The 23398-nt window shown below is 42.2% G+C and overlaps 1 protein-coding gene across 1 annotated transcript in view; it reads left to right on the top strand.

The window, feature by feature from the left end:
• USP7 (ubiquitin specific peptidase 7) overlaps positions 1–23398 on the top strand; it is a 119849-nt gene that overhangs the window by 55236 nt on the left and 41215 nt on the right. Inside the window, exons 7-13 of the mRNA XM_030576795.1 lie at positions 10862–10992; positions 14256–14310; positions 15319–15399; positions 15485–15575; positions 19614–19696; positions 20970–21079; positions 22173–22329. Coding sequence (XP_030432655.1) covers positions 10862–10992; positions 14256–14310; positions 15319–15399; positions 15485–15575; positions 19614–19696; positions 20970–21079; positions 22173–22329 — 708 coding nt within the window. The remainder of the gene's footprint in view (positions 1–10861; positions 10993–14255; positions 14311–15318; positions 15400–15484; positions 15576–19613; positions 19697–20969; positions 21080–22172; positions 22330–23398) is intronic.

Below are 23398 nucleotides of genomic sequence, written 5' to 3'. Positions count from 1 at the left end.
TCTGACACAGTCTCATGTGACATTTTCATAAGCAGATTAGGGAAATGTGGCCTAGATGAAATTTCTCTAAGATGGCTGCACAATTGATTGGGAAAAAAAAAAGTTCTCAAAGTGTAGTTATCAATTATTCATTGTCAGTCTCAGAGGATTTATCTAGTAGCATCCTGCAAGGGTCTGTCTTGAGTATTTACTAGTCAATAATTTCCTTAATGACTTGGATAATGAAGTAGAGTATGTGCTTATAAATTTTATGGATGACAGTAAGCTGAGTGGGGGGGGGATGTTGCTAGGACTTTGAAGGAAAGGATTAAAATTCAAAAGGATCGTGACAAGTTGGGGGAGAATTGATCTGAAATCAACACAAGGACATTTAATAAAGACAAGTGCAAAATACTACACCCACGAAGGAAAAAAATCAAGAGCACAAATACGAAATAGCAAATAACTGGCTAGGCATTAGTATTGCAGAAAATGATCTAGGGTTATAGTGGATTGCAAATTGAATACAATTAAATAACATGATAGAATTGTAAAAAAGGCTAGTATTGTGGGTGTAAACAGGAGTGTTGTGTATATGACGCAGGAAGTAACTGTCCCAGTTTACTTGGCACCGTTGAGGCCTACTCTGGAATATATCTTCATCAACAATTTAGATGTTGGCATAGAAAGTACGCTTATTAAGTTTGCAGACGATACCAAACTGGGAGGGATTGCAAGTGCTTTGGAGGACAGGGTCAAAATTCAAAATGATCTGGACAAATTGGAGAAGTGGTCTGAGGTAAACCAGATGACATTCAATAAAGACAAATGCGAAGTGCTCCACTTGGGAAGGAACAATTAGTTTCACACATACAGAATGGGAAGAGACTGTCTAGGAAGGAAGGAGTATGGCAGAAAGAGATCTAGGGGTCATAGTGGACCACAAACTAAATATGAGTCAACAATGTGATACTGTTGCAAAAAAAGCAAACGTGATTCTGGGATGCATTAACAGGTGTGTTGTGAGCAAGACACGAGAAGTCATTCTTCCGCTCTACTCTGCGCTGATTAGACCTCACCTGGAGTATTATGTCCAGTTCTGGGCACTGCATTTCAAGAAAGATGTGGAGAAATTGGAGAGGGTCCAGAGAAGAGCAACAGGAATGATTAAAGGTCTTGAGAACATGACCTGTGAAGGAAGGCTGAAAGAATTGGGTTTGCTTAGTTTGGAAAAGAGAAGACTGAGAGGGGACATGATAGCAGTTTTCAGGTATCTAAAAGGGTGTCATCAGGAGGAGGGAGAAAACTTGTTCACCTTAGCCTCTAATGATAGAACAAGAAGCAATGGGCTTAAACTGCAGCAAGGGAGATTTAGGTTGGACAGTAGGAAAAAGTTCCTAGCTGTCAGGGTAGTTAAACACTGGAATAAATTGCCTAGGGAGGTTGTAGAATCTCCATCTCTGGAGATATTTAAGAGTAGGTTAGATAAATGTCTATCCGGAATGGTCTAGACAGTATTTGGTCCTGCCATGAGGGCAGGGGACTGGACTCAATGACCTCTTGAGGTCCCTTCCAGTCCTAGAGTCTATGAGTCTATATCCAGTTTTGGGTGTCATGCTTCAAGAAGGATGTGAACAAACTGGAGAGAGCCTAGAGGAGAGCACCAAAAATGATAAAAGTCTTAGAAAACCTGACCTGTGAGGAAAGGTTTAAAATATCTGGGCATATTTAGTCTTGAGAAAAGACTGGACCTGATAGCAGTCTTCAGATATGTTTTGCAGGATTGTTGCAAAGCAGATGGTGACAAATTGTTCTCGTTGACCACTGAAGGTAGGACAAGAAATAATCAGCTTAATCTGCAGCAAGAGAGATTTAGTAAGAAAAACTTTCTAACTATAAGGATATGTAAGTATTGGGATAGGTTGTAGAATCCCTAGTATGCACTTTTTGGGGGGGAAATATATATACACACACTCTAAATATTGTGTGTGTTTATATATATATTTTTTCCCAAAAGCACGTTTTGATAAACTCGTTCTGGTGATTTATCTTACATTTGTCTGCACTGCATTTAATAAAATTGGGTTTTATATAGATATTTTATTTTGGTTAAGCAGTGTGACTGGTGTCAGTCCATATCTCACCAGTTTTCTGTATGTGCTTTGTGAAAAGGAGGTTTTTGTAGACATTAAAAAGGTGCCATGAATCACAGTTAATATTATGAGCCTGTAATATGTAAGACTCAAGATCATGAATCTGTTTCTTTTATTACCTTTGCACAAGGTAGATTGACTTATAACAAGGTGATATAAATCATATGGACTGAACCTGCAAGGTGCTGAGCTCTCTCTGCTCCCAACATTAAATTGAAAAATAACTTCTGCAGTTGAAAATAGAGGGAGAATTCTGGCTTACATATACCTGAATTGGAATTTGGCCAGGACAGCAGGGTTAATGCTTCTAGAAAATACAGCTTTTTGGTTGAGGGTAGAGAACCCCTGCCCAGAACTTTCTCTCTCTGGGATTACTTTGTGAGGTACGTGGGTAGCAATGAAAAGTGCAATATAAATACGTAGATACTTTTACAGAAAATTTTAGGTGCTATGACCTGGGCATATAAATTATACCATTGCTAATTACTATCAAGTTTGGAGCACAGCCATTCCCAAAGTACACGTTTCCTTCTCAGAGTTTTATAAAGAAGATTGAATTACTGAATTGGTGGAAGTAAGTGGATGCAAAATTTATTGAACTGCTATTCTTGATTTTTGAATCAGTAGCTGATTTGGAAAGAAAAAGGAAAGCAGAATAACTAGTCATCGTGTTTGAAGTAGCTAAGCCAGTAATAAGAACAGGCGTACTTGTGTCACCGTAGAGACTAAAAAATTTATTTGAGCATAAGCTTTCAGCCCACTTCATCGAATGTATAGAATGGAACATATAAGAAGAGTGAGTGTACGTGTACACACACGCACACACACACACACACACACACACACACACACACACACACACACACACACACACACACACACACAGCGCCATACCAGCTCTAAGAAGCTTATTAATTAAGATCTGTTATCAGCAGGAAAAAGCTTTTGTAGTGATAATCAAGATGCTTTGTTACAGACAATTGACAAGAAGTGTATGGATAGTTATCATAAGGAAATAAATTCAAGTAGTGTAATGACTCAGCCATTCCTAGTCTCTATTCAAGCCACAGTTAATGGTATCTACTTTGCAAATCAATTCAAGCTCAGCAGTTTCTGGTTGGAGTCTGTTTTTGAAGTCTTTCTGTTGCAAATTTGCCACCTTCAGGTCTGTTACTGAGTGGCCAGAGAGATTGAAGTCTTCTACTGTTTTTTTAGTGTTGTTATTCCTGATGTCAGATTTGTGTCCGTTTATTCTTTTGCGTAGAGACTGTCTGGTTTGGCCAATGTACATGGCAGAGGGATATTGCTGGCACATGATAGCATATATCACATTAGCCAGTAATGTTTCTAGTGCTGAGGTGGAGACTCTGCAGAGTACTGATTTGTGTTTCCTGCACAAAGGTGCCAAATAGTCCCTCTTTACCATCAGGATGCTTATTTACAAAAAGGTTCCCTATGATACGAAGTTTAATTGGTGAGTTGTCCTCTTCCATACACTCAGATCATGTAAATCAGAACTGGAAGAGGGGACATAATAGTGTGGAATCATGCTGCATATTTATACTGTTGCCTGCTTGACTGTAATTTTTATCTGCAATATCATTTATTGTATCCTGTATGGTAGGACTTTCACTTTCTTGTGGAGACTATTCCACAATCTAATAGATTCACTGTCCAGAAGTTTTCCAGAATTCAGAAATATTATCCTGTATTATTTTTATCCCATTACTGTAGTTATTCTACTGCTGCTCTCCTCATTGTAGCATGTTAAATTCGTAGTCCTGCTAAATATTTACATTTTATGTATATTTGAAGTCTGTTATTGGGCTCCTCTCCTTTGCTGTTACCTCCTCAGATCTTCTAATCTTCTTAATTGGTCCCTCAACTCTTTAACAATTTTTGTTGCTCTTTTCTAGACTCCCTTATTTTGTCTGTATCAGTCTAATCTATTTAATTTGTTTAATCTGGCTTCCCTCACCACTGTATCTGAGCAATTCACAAACGTGAATGAATTTGCCTTGCCGTCGCTCTAATTATAGATGGAAATATTATTAGCCCCATTTTACATATGCAGAGCTGAGGCACAGGATAGATTAAGTGACTTGCCCAAGGTCGCTCAGGAAGTCTGTGGCAGAACCAGGAATTGAACCAGATTTTCTCAATCCTGGTTCAGTGCCTTAATCACAAGACCCTACAACTTTTTATTGTGCTGCCCAGAAGTGAATGCAGTCTATCATGTACCTGCTGCTTGAAGTGATGTTCCTTCTTTTTTCTGCTCAAAATTGCTTTTTTTTTTTAATGGCCCTATCCTATTACAAGCTCTTGTCTAATTTTCTCTCTACTGTTGCCCTATTCTCTTTTAACATTAATGCTTCCTAAATTTGTCTCCCCCGTTAAATATCTGTATTTGGGAGTTGTTCTTTGAGTGATTGCTCAGGTGTATTCCACAGTAGGTGTGCTTGCTCGCCACGTGCACCCGTGCCGGAAGTTTTTCCCTGAGCAGTACCCATATGGAGGGGAGCACCACTGCGACCCCTGGAGTGGTTCCTCTGTATTGCGCTGTAAGGGGAGCTGCACACTCCCCCCACCCTCAGTTCCTTTTTGCCGCCAGTGAAGGTAGTCGGAACTTCATGCTCCAGCCTTGCTGCAGCTTCTCTAGTTAGCCTTAGTAATACAGTTCTTCCAATAGTTATAGTTTTCTCCAGTTAGTTGTCTGGGCTCGGGGCATGTCCCGTGCCCCAGGCTTCAAGTTGTGCGACTTCTGGCGCAGTTCTATGCCAAGAAGCGACCCGCACATTCAGTGTATCTGTTTCTTGGGCGAGACCCACGTAAGTGAGCACTATAGGATCTGCAGATCATTCAGGCCCCGAACTAAGAAGGAGAGGGACAGACCACTGTCCCCCTCAGAACCCAGGCCTCCGACTCATGTTGAGGGAGCAGCCCGGTCCCGTCCACGCGTGCCTCCCCTACGGTGAGGATGCTGTCAACTCCGGAGGCTGCACAGGCCACGCGTGACATCTTAACTCTCCCACTACATGGGGCGCCACCTGAGATGGGCCCCCAGTCTCGAGGGACGCCGCCACTGGGAGCACAACAGCCCTCCCTGATGCGGCACAGTCTGTGCTCCGAGGACCGCTCACCGCCTCACTTGACACAGTCTTCCCACAGCTCGCGCCAGCCCTCTACCCAGCTCAGACTGACTGGCACACCGCCCGCGAAGGAGCCTCAGGGCTCCTCCACGCCCCGCAACCGGGGACACAGGCACCAGCGTAAGCGATGCCGACGCTCCTCCTCGTGCCGCAGCTACCGGAGCCGATCTCAACGCCACCAACGTAGACAATCCGATTCAAGTTCCTGCTGTACCAGACATTGCACGCAGGACTCCTCTTGAGATTCTCCAGCACCAAAGCATCGTAGCTCTGGCCACCGGCACAAGTACAGAAGCAGCTCCTCAGACGGGTACTGATCCTTGTTGTTGACATCCCGGTCAGGCAGACAGCAGCATTGCAGACATCATCACTCTCGCCACTCCTATGGTACCATATGGTCAATGGTGACCTCAGCATCAGCACTCAGCCGCTCGTCTTCAAGTCATGCGATTCAGCGAGAACAAACTGCGCCACCCGGCCCCCAAGTCGGTCAGTGGCACAGCACACCGTGACAGGGGCAGTGGTGTCAATGGGCACCGTGGCGGCAGATGCCGGCCCAGGCTAGCTCTCGCTTGGTGGCCAGAACATCCCAGGTTCCTTTGGCCTCCCCTCCTCAGCAGAGGGAAAAGTCAATGGGTCTCGAACCGACAGCACCGCACCCAGACTCTGACCTGGGCATTGATCCACCAGTACCCCCCGACGCCCTAGGCACGGTGCCGGTCTCCTCACCAGCAGTGGAGGAGGCCATAACGGCACCGCCACCCGTCCCACAGGAGGACTTCAAGGCTCACCAGGAGCTCCTTAAGTGGGTGGTGTCCAATCTCCAGCTCTGAGCTGAGGAGATGGAGGAGCCGTCTGACTCTCTTTTTAATATGCTCTCGTCCTCGGCACCAGGCAGGGTGGCCCTGCCTCTCCACCAGGAGCTGGCCAATATCTCAACTGCTCTGTGGCAAATCCCAGCTTCCTTGGCCCCCCATATCCAAAAAAGCGGAGAGCAAATACTTTGTGCCAGCTAAGGACCACAAGTCCCTGTATTCCCACCCGGAACCTAACTCTCTGGTGGTGGAATCAGTGAACCACCGGGAACGTCACGGTCAACCCACCCCCAAGGACAAGGATGCCAGGAGACTGGATATGTTTGGCAGGAAGATTTATGCCTTGGCAAGTTTCCAGCTCAGGTTGGCCAACCATCAAGCCCTACTGAGCCAGTATGACTTCAGTCTATGGGGGTCCCTACCAAAGTTTGAACCTCTCCTCCCGGAGTGGAACAAAAAGGAGTTCAGGGCTCTGGTAGAGGAAGGAGTGGCAGCAGCTAAAGCAGCCCTCCAGGCGGCATCTGACGCGGCCAACACGGCAGCCCGCTCAATGGCTTCCTCTTTATCCTGGCGCAGGGCATCGTAGCTTCTCTGCAGAGTCCCAGTCCTAGATGCAGGACCTTTCCTTTGACAGGAAAGGTTGTTCGCGGACCAAACTGATGGGATGACAGACTTCTGCACCACCCTGCAAACCTTGGACCTGTACGTCCCTCCAGCGAACGACAAGCCCAGGCTGCAGGCTTTGGCTCTCCCTGCTACAATCCCCCGCCCAGAGACTGAGGGAACAGAGACATAGGTCCCAACATCAGTCCTGCTCGGCCCCGCGGCCAGGCCCCTCGAAGGGCAAAAGGCAGGGAAAGAGGCAGTTGTGACGCTTTGCGGGGGGCCACCGGGCTTGTTGCCAGGGAAGCCCCCTAGTTAATAAAGTTTGTGTTCTGCAGCCGTTTATCTGCCTTCCACGTGGAGTGGTCCCATATAACATCAGAGCAGTGGGTCTTCAACACTATCTCCAAGGGTTACATGTTGCAGTTCACCTCACACCACTCCCCCCACCCCAGGTGAGCCTCGGGGACCCAGAGCACGCCCGCCTCCTAGACCAGGAGATGGCACACTTCCTCTGCCTGGGGGCTGTAAAAAGTGTACTGGTAGAATTCCAGGGCGAGGTTTTCTACTCCTGGTATTTCCTGATCCCGAAGGCAAAAGGAGAGCTTAGACCCATCCTAGATCTACGGGATCTCAACAATTTTATGGTTCACTACAGGTTGCGTATGGTATCCCTGGCCTCTGTCGTTCTATCCCTGGACCCAGGGGGATTGATTCGCAGCCCTGGACCTCCAAGACACACATTTCCATATCCATATGTTCGAGGGACACAGGCGCTTCCTCTGATTCCTGGTAGGGGGGGACCATTACCAGTTCACGGTCCTTCCGTTTGGCCTTTCCATGGCTCCCAGGGTTTTCACCAAATGCATGGCAGTGGTAGCAGCCTACCTCTGGAGGAGAGGGGTGCAGATCTTCCCATACCTGGATGATTGGCTTCTCAAAGGGGCCTCCTGGTCCCAAGTGCAGGCCCAGGTGGGACTTCTCCTGTCCATGTGCACAGATCTCGGCCTAGTGGTAAACAAGACCAAGTCTACGTTAGTTCCAGTTCAGGACGTAGAATTCATAGGGGCGCTACTGGACTCATTAGAGGCCACAGCCTCTCTTGCCCAAGACAGGTTTGAGACCTTCAAAGGTCTCATTGCCTCAGTCACGTCCTTTGCCGTTATGATGGTGAGGGTGTGCCTTCAGGTCCTTGGGCACATGGCGGCGTGCACATACGTGGTTTGCCACTCCAGGCTCAGAATGAGGCCCCTCCAGCTCTTGCTGGCCTCCCAATATTCCCAGGCCCGGGACGGGTTGGACAAGGTTGTCACGATACCATCCCAGATAGTTGCTGCCCTTCAATGATGGTCCCTCCCGTGCAACATGCTGCAAGGGGTCCCCTTCGGAGAAATCTCCCCCTCAGTAGACCTGGTGTCGGATGCCTCAGACCTGGGCTGGGGGGCTCATATAAGGAGCATTCAAACACAAGGGAGATGGCCGGCCTCAGAATTATCCCTACACATAAACGTCAGGGAGCTCAGGGCAATATGGTTGGCGTGCGTAGCTTTCAGTGGGCACCTTCGTGGTAAGGTGGTCAGAGTCCTCATGGACAATACGGCTGCCATGTATTACATCAACAGACAGGGAGGAACGCGCTCCTTGGCCCTATGCCTGGAAGCCCTGAGCCTGTGGGAGTTCTGTATAGGCTACGATATCTCCCTGCAAGCCTTCCCCCACCCCAGCATCTGCAACGTGCGAGCTTATCACCTCAGCAGGGTTTTTCCCACCAGTACGAGTGGTCACTCCACTGGGCGGTCGTCCTACAGCTCTTTGGAGAGTGAGGAGTTCCCTGAGTTGACCTTTTTGCGGCTGATCAGAACCGCCGCTGCCCTCAGTTCTGCTCCAGGGGAGGGGCAGGATAGGGGGCGATCTTGGACACTTTCCTCCTTCAGTGGTCGGGCCAACTTTTCTGTGCCTTTCCACCTTTCCCTTTAATAGGCAAAGTCCTGCAAAAAGTAAAAGCAGACAGGACGCAGGTCATCCTCATAGCCCCAGATTGGCCTGTCAGCACTGGTATGGGACCCTCCTGCAACTCCTAGTGGCTCCCCTGCGGAGGCTGCCGCCTTGCCCAGATCCCCTCTCCCAGGAAGGGGGATGCCTCCTCCACCCCAACCTGGACGTGCTTCACCTGACAGCGTGGTTGCTCCATGGTTAGATAAGGAGGAGGGGAGGTGTTCAGAGAACGTCAGATGAGTTCTCTTGGAAAGCAGAAAGCTGTCCACACGCCGGACGTACCTAGCCAAGTGATACAGGTTCTCTAGGCGAGTGGGGGGGGGACGGGACTGCCCCATTATCAGCATCGCTCCCACTCATTCTCGATTACCTTGTCCCTTAGGACCCAAGGGCTAGCGCCCGCCTTCATCAGGGTGCATTTGGCGACCATATTGGTCTTCCACCCCCCAGTACAGGGCCACTTGGATTTTCCCCACCATATGACCTTCCGCCTTTTAAAGGGCCTGGATCGTTCATTTCCATATGCCAGGCCACCTGTCCCCAATGGGATCCAACCTAGTGTTATCCTGCCTCACGGGTCCTCCCTTTGAACCCTTGGCCACGTGTTCCTGGTCCCACCTGTCATGGAAGGTAGCATTCCTTGTTGCTATCACATCAGCTCGTCATGTCTCAGAGCTTAGGGCCTTGTCTTCGGAACCCCCGTATACGGTCTTCCACAAGGATAGATGTGCGTAGGGCACTGGCTTTTTACCTGAGCCAAACCAGGCTGTTCGTTGCGTCGGCTGAAGGTAAGAAGGGGCAACCAATTTCAACCCAGCGCCTTTCTCGCTTGATCACCTCATGCATATGCACATGTTATGACCTGGCAGGGTTCCCCCGCCACCTATTGTTAAGGCACATTCTGCGAGAGCTCAGGCCTTGTCAGCTGCCTCTGTAGCTCACATCCCTATCTAGGACATATGTAGAGCTGCCACGTGGTCCTCTATCCGCACCTTTTCTTTGCATTATATAATCATCTCCCAAACACGGGATGATGCTGGGTTTGGTAGGGCGGTACTCCATCTCGGAAACTCATAAACTCCTACCCACCTCCATCACATATAGCTTGGATTCACCTACTGTCGAATACACATGAGCAATCACTTGAAGAAGAAAGGACAGTTACCTGTTCCATAATTGGCATTCTTCGAGACGTGTTGCTCAGGTGTATTCCACATCCAGCCCTCCTTCCCCTCTGTCGGAGTTGTCTGGCAAGAAGGAACCGAGGGTGAGGGGAGTGCGCAGCTCCCCTTATCGTGTGATATAGAGGCGCCACTCCAGGGGTCGCAGCAATGCTCCCCACCGTACGGTACTGCTACGGGAAAAACTTCCAGCACCTGTGTACATGACGAGCATGCACACCTACTGTGGAATACACCTGAGCAACACATCTCAAAGAATGCCAGTTATGGAACAGGTAACTGTCCTTTATCTTTCTCTGAGTACTTTACATTTTTCTAAACTGAATCGCATTAGGTGCTCATATTTCCTAATCCCTTTTGGTTCCTTTTTATAATTTCTCTGTTGTTCTTGACCCTTTCAAGTTTAGAATAATCAGTGAAATTAGTTAGCATGCTGTTCACTCCCTCTTCCAAATGATTAATGAAGATGTTAAATAAGAATGGGTCTAGCACTGATCCCTAAAGTCTCTTTTGATGTGCCTCACTGAACACACACTTTTGTTATTGTCCTTTCTACCTTCACATAGTTTTCTATCATATAAAACCAAATTGGAAAAAAAAAATCATTTTCAAATAGGTTGTAGTATTGTACAATATATGTCAAATCGTACTGTGAATTCATGAACATACAGTGTATGGTGCATTGTTTGAAGGAATTATTGAACTCTTCAGCACATTTACTTCTTAAAAAAATTATAAATGATTAGAAGAGTTTATAGTGAGCATAATCAATTGATTTTCTTTTATCTACCATGGTTTGGAGAACCACAAATAAGGTAAGTAATAGTTTTCACCGTAAACCACAGTAGGATATTTGTGCCTGATTATTCTGCTGTGTTAATTGATTAGGTCTATGAAACAAATCTGAGCAGGAACAAGTGATGAATTGAACAATATGAGCACTACATACATTTTCTTAAATACTAATTGAACTAAATATTTTGTAGGCTGTGTACATGATGCCCACAGAAGGAGATGACTCATCCAAAAGTGTTCCTTTAGCATTGCAGAGAGTATTCTATGAACTTCAGCACAGTGACAAACCAGTAGGAACTAAAAAGCTAACAAAATCCTTTGGGTAAGTGTCAGAACTTAAAAATATTTTGTAGGATATAGCAAAGTTCTTAAAACTTTTCCACATTTCTGCTAAAAAGTATTTTGTTTTTGTGTAAAGGTAAATTAAGGATTGCTTAGAAAGGTATAGAAAATAGTCTGATAGCGGCCCATGGTTATTCTTTCCTAATATGACTTTTATTAATATTCCTTAGTTTACCAATAAAAACATTTCACATACTGACAACACTAAGGGCAGCTGAACTGAAAATCAAATGTTTTCTTGTACATAACCATCAGCCATCTACAGCAATAAAGATCTGGTTTTATAATTTATCTAGTGGATGTTGCATTTGGCTAAACAGAAAACAGAGTGGAATTGTGTACTTAAAATTATAAATGATGTCTTGGGCTGTGGAGAGGTACCCTTTTTATCAAATTTATATAATATAATCAAAAGAAATAATAATTTCCCTTTCTATAACCTTTAGTAGCCCTGCATTGATGACCATTGTAGAACTTACTTGTGACCAAAATAAGATTTTTAACATGTACAGAACACAAGTGCAGTACCAACGTCCCATTTCTGTCATGTCTCACTATATCCTGTTTAGTGATTTTAAAACATGAAATATGTGCCTGTGGCACCGAGTAGATGTGCCACATCATACAAATTACTTTATTTGTATTCACTCCTTTCTAGTTCCTTCTCTCTGATTTTGTCCCCCCCAGTATCCATTTTCTATTATCGTTTCAGTCTAGTACCATGTTGTAATATGGTCTGATAAATTTATAAATTTAAATCTGAGATTATCCTAAATCCACTTTGGTAGTGAATTAAAATAATTCACAATTAGGCACATTTATTCCGGAATAAGAGCATCCACAAATGGAGTTGATCAGAAGTAGATAATCTTCTTTAAATTCATACCCTGTCTTATTCCAGATTAGCGATTTGTCTGCACACGAAAGTTAAAGGTCAAGATCCAACAGAAACCTTTTAGTCTGCTGCTTTGTGCTTGTGCATTTACGTCACAATTATGGCTTCTTTCAGTGTGTTGGGACCAGATTTATAGTTATGGTATAAAGAAATTGAAATACATTTTCCTTATGTTGCATTGTATTGCCATTGTATTAGTTTCTTGCTTTATTGCTTTCTAGATTGCCCATTCAAATAGAAGCAACTGTGGCTTTTAAAATAGGTTCAGATGTTCAAGTATGATCTTTTTCAGGTAGCTGCATCGCTTATGGCAGACCACAGCACATTTTCACCACTTAAAACATTACTGAAGGAAATAGTGGTCCCTGACCACACGGTTTCTCATAACATAGATCAAAATGCTGGGGGATAGGGACATGGGCCCGGGGCTGTTCTCTGCCCAGGGAAGGTAAAGGGTCCAGAGCTTCCCATAGCAGCCCCAGGCTCCTTGGGTGGCTCTTACCACAGCCCAGCTCCAGCTTCTGGCCGGGGTAAGGAGCAGAGGGGCAGGGCCCCATGGGGAAGAGCAGGAGCAGGGGATAGGGCCATGTTGCTGGTACCCCCCCTCCCCCCCCCACTTCTACCCAGGTTCCTGCGGGAGGTCCCCAAATTGGCCTGGGCCCTGTAGACCCGTGCATTAATCTGCCACTGCCACTGAGGTGCAGGGGTTAAGTATGCAAAATTACCATGTGGAAGGTCACTGCTTCTGATAACAGACTTGGGCTCTCAAATATTGTGATGTTGTCTGCAACATAAGCACTTAGATATGGCTCATTTTGTTTCTGACACTAGCTATTAGCTTTGGTTTGCTTCTTTCTTATAAGGTCGATAAAGTTTAGTATGGTGTTATAACATTCCTCTTTAAGGCAATGCAATAGAGGGAATTTTTGCTTGTTATGCCAGCTGTGACTTTGTAGTAGATTTCCACCGAGTTCAAAGGGAGTTCTGAATGGAGAGCACTTGCTACCTAGCCCTCCACTTCTGAAGTCTAGAAGCTCTGCTCCAGTGTGAGCACTTGGGGCAGAGGGGACTCTGAAATATTTGGGGACAGACAAAGCATGGCTTAGAGCCACTCACTTTTCTCTATTGACCTTCTTGGGGGCTCCCTAGGAATGAGTCAGCATAGCTGACCCCACTCCCCCTTTTTGCAGCAGCTTCTGAGCCTCACTTCCCCTATTGTCCATAAGGTGCTATTCCCTCTCCCCTAGCAAGCTGGACAGTGCCCATCTCTCGCCCCCCACTTTAAGGTGTGGTGTGGTAATTCTGCAGAATTTAGATTTGACTTTCCACTGTAGCAAGTGCTGTCTTTTGACCTGAGAAGCCAGTACTGCCCATTAGTTCTTAATTTGAAACATCTATTTGTGTTGCATTATTCATTTTAATGTTACACAATAATCAGATATTTATAGAGATGTAATTAATCCTTCTCCATTTCATTTGTCTTTAATGTGACTAGTGGCTAAAGCCCAGAACAGAGAGGCAAAAAATCTGTTTTTAGGTCTTAAGTATGCCACATATTTCCCATATGGCCTTTGGCAAGTCACTTAACGTCTTTGTGTCTCAGTTAACTTCGTCTTTAAATTAATCTTTGAAATGTTCATTGAGATTTTCATGTAGAGGTGTACAGAAGTATACACTGGTATATTAATCTGAAATTATTAAAACCATTCTGAAGTTGTTCCATGTTTCCTCTTCTTTAAAGTAAAACTAATAAAGAAGTTGTGATATTTTAAGGTGGATTTTCAAAAGTGCACAGTTCTGACTTAACTCTGCGTCCATCTGTTTTGTTTGATGTCAATGGGAGCAGAGTTAGACCAATACAGAGTACTTTAAAAATCCCAGTCATAATGTCTGTCCTTTGATGTATGTCTAGATGTGCAGTCTGACAAAGGATCTCTAAAAGCGACTTCTTTTCAGAGAAAAAATAAACTATCAATACATTTTTTGCAGATATCCTCTTATGTCCAGATCCTCACCTATCTTAAAACAAGAGAAAGTAGAATAAGATGTAGATATTAAGTGCCAAGACCACTGGTAATTTTAAGACAGGAACAGCTGATGTTTACCTTTGTAGAAGGCACTTGAGTGGAACACCTGATGGAATATTTTTGTAACAAAATGGCAGCATTTTTCGGGTCTATCTGGTTTTAAAAGTAGAATTATACAGGATGCCAGTTTCAAATCTTCCTTTATCTGACTGTTTATTTAAACTCGCATTCTAAAATTGAATTATCAGAATATTTTTTTAAAATGCTGGATTTCTGCACTTTTATAATATAGTGATGTTATTACTTATTTGTCTTATAAAGGTGGGAAACTTTAGACAGTTTCATGCAACATGATGTTCAGGAATTATGTCGAGTGGTAAGTTTCCAGCATCTCTTACTGATATCTGCATATATATATTTTTAGCTAAATTCCTATTAATACTGAAATTGATTCCTTAGATTAGAGTAAACCAAGGCTTAAAGAGTTCCATTTTACATGGCATCTTCCTTTCTAAATATAGCATGAGCATTATGTGGCCCTTTATATTTATACACCAGGGTTATAGGGACACACAATTTGTAAGGGAAAGCAAAGTTTAGAAACAAAATATGGAAGACTTTTCAAATGTGCTGACTCTCCTTGTAAGGTCACACTGGAGAAATGCCATTTAAAGGTGGCTTGGAAAGGAAGATAATTACTGGATTTGTGCCCTTGTTTCTTTGCTGAATAAAGATGATGGGAGAGAATTGGGTGCTTTTTTTAATAGTTTCTATCTCCCCTTCTTTTAAATTAGAAATTCAGTTTCTTTCTGGGTTGAAAGACACTGACTGCAGAAATAGTTAAATGGTGACAAGCAAATTAGTTTACTTATGAGGGGAAAGGTATTTGTAGTCTATTGAAAACTGATTTATGTTTACATTTAGGAAAAGCTGTACAACTAACATTGTGAATAGAAATCTATTAAAAGATTCAGCATCTTTGCTCCTTCAGTTAAATGAAAAGTGTTCACAGTGGTCCTCTAACAAAACCAAGGAAGTCCAGACGTTACATTCCTGATATTTCTAAAAGGCACAAGCCCAATTTAAAAAAAAATATTTTGAAGGTACTCTGCTTGTGGATTTTATCTTGCTGTTCTAGTGCATCACAGACTTTTGCAAAGTTCTTCAAATCTAAGGGGAAATGACATGAGGATAGCCGTGAAAGGATTTGGGGGGAAAGGAGAACTTAAAGGATTAATAGAAAGGAGAAGTGACTAATGAGTAGCACAAGAAAAGGTGAAGTTCCCAGAGTTTCACCATTAAATTAAAATTACATACTTTAAGTAAACGAATTCAGAAAAAGATAGTTCAGGCTGTATAACAGTGCAAATCTAATTTCTTTCAGTTGCTTGATAATGTGGAAAATAAAATGAAAGGCACGTGTGTAGAGGGCACTATCCCTAAATTATTCAGAGGAAAGATGGTGGTATGTATTTAGTCAGTTAACAAATTTTTAAAATTAATACTGTTGTTTGCACATATTGAAATCCTGTCTTTATTTTTGTTTGCAGTCTTACATTCAATGCAAACACGTAGACTATCGGTCTGAACGAATAGAGGATTATTATGACATCCAGCTAAGTATAAAGGGAAAGAAAAATAGTAAGTAATACGTATTCTATATGCACAAATTAAATTTGGGGGGCTGATTTTCAGTGATGCTTAGCACCCACCTAACTCATTGACTTTGAATAGATTTGCAAGGGCTCATCACTTTGGAAAATAAGGCCTTTGATTTCATAAGTAGGTGTCTCAGCATGAAGATACTTCACAGATTTTTCTATTTAGAGCAGTGGTTCTCAAACTTTTGTACTGGTGACCCCTGTCACACAGCAAGCTTCTGAATGTGCCCCCCCCATATGTAATGACCTTGAGACCCCCTGTGGGGTTATGACCCCCAGTTTGAGAACCCATGATTTAGAGAGATTCTGCTTGCATTGGCCAAATTTTCTTTTTTCCTTTCCCCTCATTTCTTGTTAGGATCATCCTGTATTTTAAGAGTTCATCTATTTTTCCTACTAACTCATCTTCTGATGTCATAATATTTTGTAATACCCTGAATTAGTTGCTTCTGCAATAGTAATAATGTCACATGGATTATGATTTAAGTATAGTACTCCTGAGGCATTCTGCTCCAAAAAATAAAAAATTCTATGCACAATATTTTAAAATCCTGCAAGTTTTATTTGTCAGTAAATAAATGCAGAGGCTGCAGCATGGCAGGGGGAGCACAGGCCACAGAAATCTGCAAGATACATGAATTCTGCACACATGTGCAGAATTCCCCCAGGAGTAGTATAGGCATGATCAACTAGAGCAGATGAATTTTTGAGTAACTCAGACCATTTTTACATACAAATGGAGATGTTAATAAAAACCAAGAGAACAGCTAACTGAGTCAAGCAATGTAGCAGTTGCTAATTGTTAATTACATGAGCAAGTCATTGGAATGAAGACAAGAAATATAGAGCCGCCTAAGACTTCAGTAAACCAAGCAGAGGGGTTCTAGACATGTATTCCACTCGTGCACGCGCACCCCAAAGCCAGAGAATGTTGCTTAACAGTACCCATTGGGGAAGTGCTTGAGCCCGTTAGACCTCATATGCACTCCCATGGCTTATGTAAGGGTGACACTGCCATGACCCCTGTTAGTCCCTTCTCACAGTCTTTCCTGGCAGAGGGCCTCATAGTGGCTAAGACATTGCTACAGTCAGCACTCGATGTGGCAGATACCTCATCTAAGATTATGGCCTCAGCTGTGAAGGGTTCCTTGGGTGCAGAACTCTGGCATTGCTCCAGACATGCAACAGATCATAGATGTTTGTTTGGATGGTCTTTGTTTTCTGAAAAGACAGATGAGGCATTACATTCTTTTAAGGATGCCAGGACCATGTTATAGTTCTTAGGGGTTTATACCCCAGCAATTAAAAGTTGCCAGTCTGGAGATCAGCAACAACAACAGCAGTTCCATTGGTACTCCCGACAGTGTTTCAGACAACCACCTTATTCTGCAGAGCAACTGGACTTCTCTGAGAAGACGCAAGTCTCACAAGAGGATGCCCTCTGGTTCCAACTTTAACCAGCCAGCTCGTCATGTGGCTGGCAAGCAGTCACATACTTATCAATGATATCACCGTAATATAGTATGTGAACAAACAGGAGTCTGCCTTCAATTAACTTTGTCAAGGAGCAATAAAGTTTTGGCACTTTTGCATCTAGGATGACATGTCCACAGCCACATGCTTATCAGGTTCTTAAAACCAGTTGTCTGATCATCTCAGCTGAACTTTCTCTGAAAACCACAAGTGGTCTCTGAAGAGCAATGTGGTGAGGTCCATCTTCAGGGAATGGGATACCCTATCGGTCAATCTGTGGAACAATGGATAACAAAATAGTGCCATCAGTTTTGTTCTCGAGCAGGACTCAGCCCAGGGTCTTTAACCGGTGCCTTCCAATTGAATTGGGGCATGGCCCTGATGTATGCTTTCCCCCCCATTCCTCTAATCTCTCAGGTTGTCCTCAAACTGAAGTTGGACCATGCTAAACTGATTCTTATTCCACTGATTTGGCCAAAACAGTAATGGTTCTCCAACCCTTCTGAGTCTGTCGGTTCAGCCTCACAGATCTCTTCCTCTCCTTCCTGAACTATTGACTGGACACCACAGCCAGATTGCATATTTGGTGCTGAGAGATCTATACTTCACGGCATGGATGGTACATGTAAGATGAGGAGGAAGGGCAATATTCAGAAGCAATTTGGAGTGTCTTACTTAATAGTAGAAAACCATCTACTAGGACTACATATTTGGCCAGGTGGAAGTAGTTTTTGGTAAGAGAATTCAACCAATTTTAGCTTGTGTTCAGGACATTTTGGATTACTTGTTGCATTTGAATCTTTGGGTCTGGCTCTTAGCTTGTTAAGGGTTCATTTTGTGGTGATCTTGGCTTTCTATCTTCCAATTCCAGGGAAGTCAGTTTTCTCAGACTCCATGGTAGTGAAATTTCTGAAAGGTATAGTCCATTTTTTCCACCTGTGAAGGAAATGGTCCTATTGTTGGACTTATGTAATGTACTGGCTATCCTTGTGTGTCCTCTATTTAGACCGCTAGCAATTTATCGGTTGACTCTCCTTTCCCAAAAACAGCCTTTCTTGTTACTATAAAATCTATAAGAAGAGTCAGCAAAATGCAGGCCTTAATGGTAGGGCCGCCATATATGCACTTCCTCAAAGATAAAGTTTCCTTGAGATCACATCCAAAAGTTTTGTCCAAAGTGGTTTGCAGTTTGACTTTAACTAGGTTATTTTCTTAATTGTATTATTTCCTAAGCTGCACTCAAATGCAGATGAACAGTGTCATCATATTTTAAGTGTCAGGTGTTGTCTTGCATTCTATCTGGAAAGGATCAAAATGTTTTGTTCATTGTCTCCCTTTCTGTATTTTATGAGGATGAGATCAAAGATCAGCCAATCTTTGTGCAGGCTGTTTTCAAGTAGATAACTTCCTACATTTCCACAGCTTATGGAGTAGCTCAGACCACACCCCCATAGAAATTAGGATTCATTCAATGAGAGCCCAAGTGAGCAACATTGACTGCATTTCTCAGTGATGTTTCAGTATTTGACATTTGTAGAGCTACTACGCAGTCTTCCGTACGTATTTTTACCAAACAGTATGCTGTTACCTTGGTATCTAGATCAAATGCAAACTTTGAGAAGTCAGTTCTACAGTATGGGGTCACTTGCAGGAGGATTCTCTGCACCTTGAGGTCTTTAAACCATAATTTGCGGACTTCAGTAACTCAGACATAGGTTAGGGGTTTGCTCCAGGAGTGGGTGGGTGAGATTCTGTGACCTGCGTTGTGCAGGAGGTAGACTAGATGATCATAATGGTCCCTTCTGACATTAAAGTCTATGAGTCGGAGTCTTTCTTTAAATAAACTCCCAAGCCCCAACTCCTACCGGTACCGCTTGTGAGTTGCCTTAGCAGAATACATGTCGGCAACCACTCAAAGAAGAAAAGACTGTTACTTATCTGTGCTGTAACTGTTGAGATGTGCGTGTAGGCATGTATTCCATGCCCTACCCTCCATCCCCTGTGCTTTTGAGTCTCTAGTGCTAGATTCCAGGACAAAGGAACTGAAGGGGTGGGTTGAAGTGGTACTGCCGTTATATAGCCACAGGATGGGCAACAAGCGCCAGAGGATGTGAGCACCAACCTAATGGGTATTGCTGAGCAGAATTCTCTGGCTTCAGTGCACTAGGTATGTGCACACCTGAGTGGAATACACATCTGCACCCCGTCTCGAAGAACAACAGTTACAGCACAGGTACGTAACTGTGTGTCACTCACAAAGTGGATGTAGAAAGCTGGTAGACCATTTAACGACCTGATTTTTAAATCTGTCACTTTAAAATGCATTTTAAAATCTATATTTGTCCCCTCTAATTCCAAATAAGTCTCAATCTGTTGTTTGAAAATCTTAAGCAGTATAACATATTTTTTCACTCTACAAAGACAGAAATCTTCAATTAGACTTGAGTAAGTTTTTTGCAAATTATTTTGTTCTTTTTAATGTTTTGCATTGAGTCTGCACATTGTTTTAGTAAACTTCTGTTTTTTCCTTCTGCTCCTTACTTAGTATTTGAGTCCTTCATTGATTATGTTGCAGTAGAACAGCTGGATGGTGATAACAAATACGATGCAGGAGAACATGGCTTGCAGGTATAAAATTCAAGAGGAAGTTCGGAGTTTTTTCTTTCCAGATCCTTGGTAAAGGATTTCCAACGAGAGCTAGCTATTGAACTACCTTGATCAAAAGTGTTATGAAATTCATGGAAACTTGCATTAACTGGTTGTGGTGGCTTTCTTCTAAGCAAGCTTGTGTGTATTTTGTTAATTCTTGTTAAGTTACTTTGAAATGAAGACTTCACCGGTGCAATTTGCTTTTCCTTATGCTTTTGTTATAAATTATCATTTTTTTACCAAAGAAGAAATTATAACTTGCATTTAAATTTAAATTCTATTTTTCAACTGATATTTGATTTCAAGGTGACAATCCATTCAGCTACTTCAATAGAGTTAGTCTACAATTGCATGTGTATCTATATGTCACCCACAAACAGGAAGAGGCATCAACTGAAGTTGCAGAATATTTTTTTGCCATTCATCTCTTTACATCAGTCCATCTCTCTCTGACTTTTCAGTTTCACTTTGCCTACCACAGTGTGAAAAGCAGAAGTCCTTGTCTAAAACTGGTTTGGTTAAGCTGAGTTTTTTACAAGAAGCATAACTCTTGTCAATAATAGTTTAAAAATAAATTGGAAAAACAAAAGAGATGTAAATGCTCTTCTTGTGGTAAGGTGTTGCAGCCTGGCAATGTCTAGCTTGTTCACTGCCCTCTTGTTATGTTTGGTAGTCTGAAAACAGTATCTTTGGCGATCCACTGTATGATGTGCATCTTGACTCTTCTATCTTCCTTGTTTCGTAAGGCCTCTCTGAAGTCACAGGTTTTACCTGAGTTCTCCCAAGACTGCAATAGCAAGAAGTAAAAAGGAAAAGCTAGCTATAATGGGAGGTCCTTTCACTCAGCAGTCTTCCAGCACTAGCTCAATCAACCTTCTTGAACTTAGAAGTTTCACTGGTGCTATATTGCATCTATATACATTTTTTTATTCATAAAAAACTTGCTTGTTCATTTATTGTTAGTAGCTCATTGCGATGTTGTTATGCATTTGCCTTATTTATTACTCTTCTTTTAAATAATTAACTATTTTGTTCTAAGTACTACTGCAGTAGCAGTTGGGAAACTCAAGAGGGTACCAAAGTACCAAAAAGTTATAAAATATCCTATATCTGTCTATTGTGTGGTGTAGATGAAAGCCCATGTAGTACAAACTAATCTGAGAAATGCAGTTTATGGACAAAAATGGTTTTCTTTGAGTAGTTTAAGAAGACAAATTTAGAGTCTGAACTTGCATTTTTTTCTAACATACAGGAGGCAGAGAAAGGTGTGAAGTTCCTAACATTGCCACCAGTGTTACATCTTCAACTCATGAGATTTATGTATGACCCTCAAACTGACCAAAACATCAAGATAAATGATAGGTAATTCTTTTGCCATAATAAAGTTTGAACTTGTTGAAATATGATATGGAAACTATTTTGCCCAAAGTGTTTGGGTTTTCAGTTGACACCAGCAGGGGGAGGTACATGAAGACATATGCTGAAGAAAGCTCCCAAGAAAAAGTTCTGATTATTTGCATTGTTGACTTATGAATTTTTAGTGTTCTGATTGACAAATTCAGCTGTTTATTAAATATCCATTGTTCACCGTTTACTGGGATATTAGATAATTAACAAGTTGTTTAGTTTTTTTTTTTAATGATGCAATTTTATATAGAACCTTGTTTACATCATATGGGTATCAAAAAAGTAAGAGAAGTTGCAATAGTGTAGTAAGCCACTGTTTTTATTACGTACCAAATTCCTACTGCAATAATAAACAGAATTATTGGGTCTCCCCTACTCATGTCACTTTTTCTTTTGCCTCCACCACACATGCTCTATTTTGGGATATTCATAACACAAGTAGATGTGCAGTTTGAAAAAACCTGTAGTTACTTTTATGTGGATTTTTTACAAGGCAGGCACACCTCTATGAAATGAGTTCTGGACACGTCAGTTCTGTTTACAAATTAATTTACTATTTTCCAGCAAAGAAGGAAATTGAGGAAATCGATATGTTACAGTAATTGGAGAATGTTGTGTTGTGTGGTCTGATGCAAAATAACAATAGCGTTCCACTCAAAAGGCACCTCATTTAGCAGTTGCAGCCTTGCAGCACCTGCAAGGAATGGGTTTTTGAGCTAGATTCTGTTCTCATTTACAGTGTAGTAAATCCAGAGTATCTTCTTGACTTCAGATGAATTATTCTTAATTTACACTGCTTTGTAACTGAGAGCAGAATTTGGTCCCTTGTGTAGACAAAGATTATTTATATCCCATATTAACAATGTAAAATATGCTGCTTTACCCAGTCATTGCAGTTAATCTCAGATAAAAATGATGATGTAATTTGACATGTTCAGTTATGTACTGTAACTTCCTTTAGTGAAGTTTATAAGTGTAAATATATTTAAGCATAAAAGTATTATTCTCTTAATTATAAGTAAAAATACCTAACTTTTTTTAAAATTAGGTTTGAATTTCCTGAGCAGTTGCCACTCGATGAATTTTTACAAAAAACAGACCCTAAAGATGCTGCAAATTACATCCTTCATGCAGTACTAGTACATAGTGGAGATAACCATGGCGGACATTATGTTGTTTACTTAAATCCTAAAGGGGATGGCAAAGTAAGTATTGAAAAAGCAACCAAACTATTTTGTTTGTTTGTGAAGGGTCTGATTCTGTCTTTTGAGGCAGTTGAAGCTTCTGTCATGGAGCAACTCAGAAACCTGCAATTAAGTTTCCTATTGCTGATTAGAGTTGCCCTAGGAACCTTTTGGTTTCCAGGAGTGGGGACTACTAGAATACTTGTCTTTGAGACGAAGTTAATTTTCTCCAATACAATGCTTGTTCTCGACAGAGTTTATTAAACTGTTCCTCTCTCACTCAGCTTCTAGTCCCGCAGACTTAGGGAAGCTTAATTTGGACAAAAAACCTTCATCCTTTTTTTTGTAGTGAAGGTGCTGACAGTTTGAGGCATTAGGGGTCTCTCGCCCACTTAAGGAGGAGTAGGCTCATGCTTGCCTGCTGTTGGTTGGCTTGTGGCCAAATAATTTAGCTAGGGGAATCCTTCCAGTCACACACATACATACTAGGGCTCCAAAAGAAATTAGTGTGTGCAGAAGGAGGCTGACCAGCATGTCTTACGTCTTTACTGTCTGTATTACATATATTTATATCCAGGGAAATGTTTCTAACATCTCTGATTCAACACTCTTTCCCTCTGACATTCTCCTAATATGAGATAGGCCATTCTGATGACTAGCTATAACTGGAAGGTCAGGTACATCCTTGTTTGAGATATTTACATTATGTGCATCATAAAATGTTTTTGAGCAATTGTTTATATTTAAGAGGAGAAAGCCAAGATTCAATACAATGTATTGTTTTTCATATTTCCCCTTCAGTTTTCACAACAGATATTTTACAGATAAGGATGAAGTTTTGGGATGTTTTATTTCATATTTGCCACAGTATGTTTATTATTTACAAGTAGTAGTTGGATACTTTTGTGTACCACTTGCTTTATATTTCATTCTACAACAACAAATCTGCATCAACTGTCAGAACTTCATGGTAGTAATGAAATATATTTGGATAACAGATCAGATTCTGTTAAGATAAATAATTTGGATAGTTTGGCTGAAGATTTGTTTTTCATAAAACAGGCTCAAATATTTAATTAATAAAGCATCA

Source organism: Gopherus evgoodei, chromosome 10 (assembly GCF_007399415.2).
Source record: "Gopherus evgoodei ecotype Sinaloan lineage chromosome 10, rGopEvg1_v1.p, whole genome shotgun sequence".
NCBI lineage: Eukaryota > Metazoa > Chordata > Testudines > Testudinidae > Gopherus > Gopherus evgoodei.
Note: the sequence above shows the minus strand (reverse complement) of the source record. Positions and strands in the feature narration are given on the sequence as shown.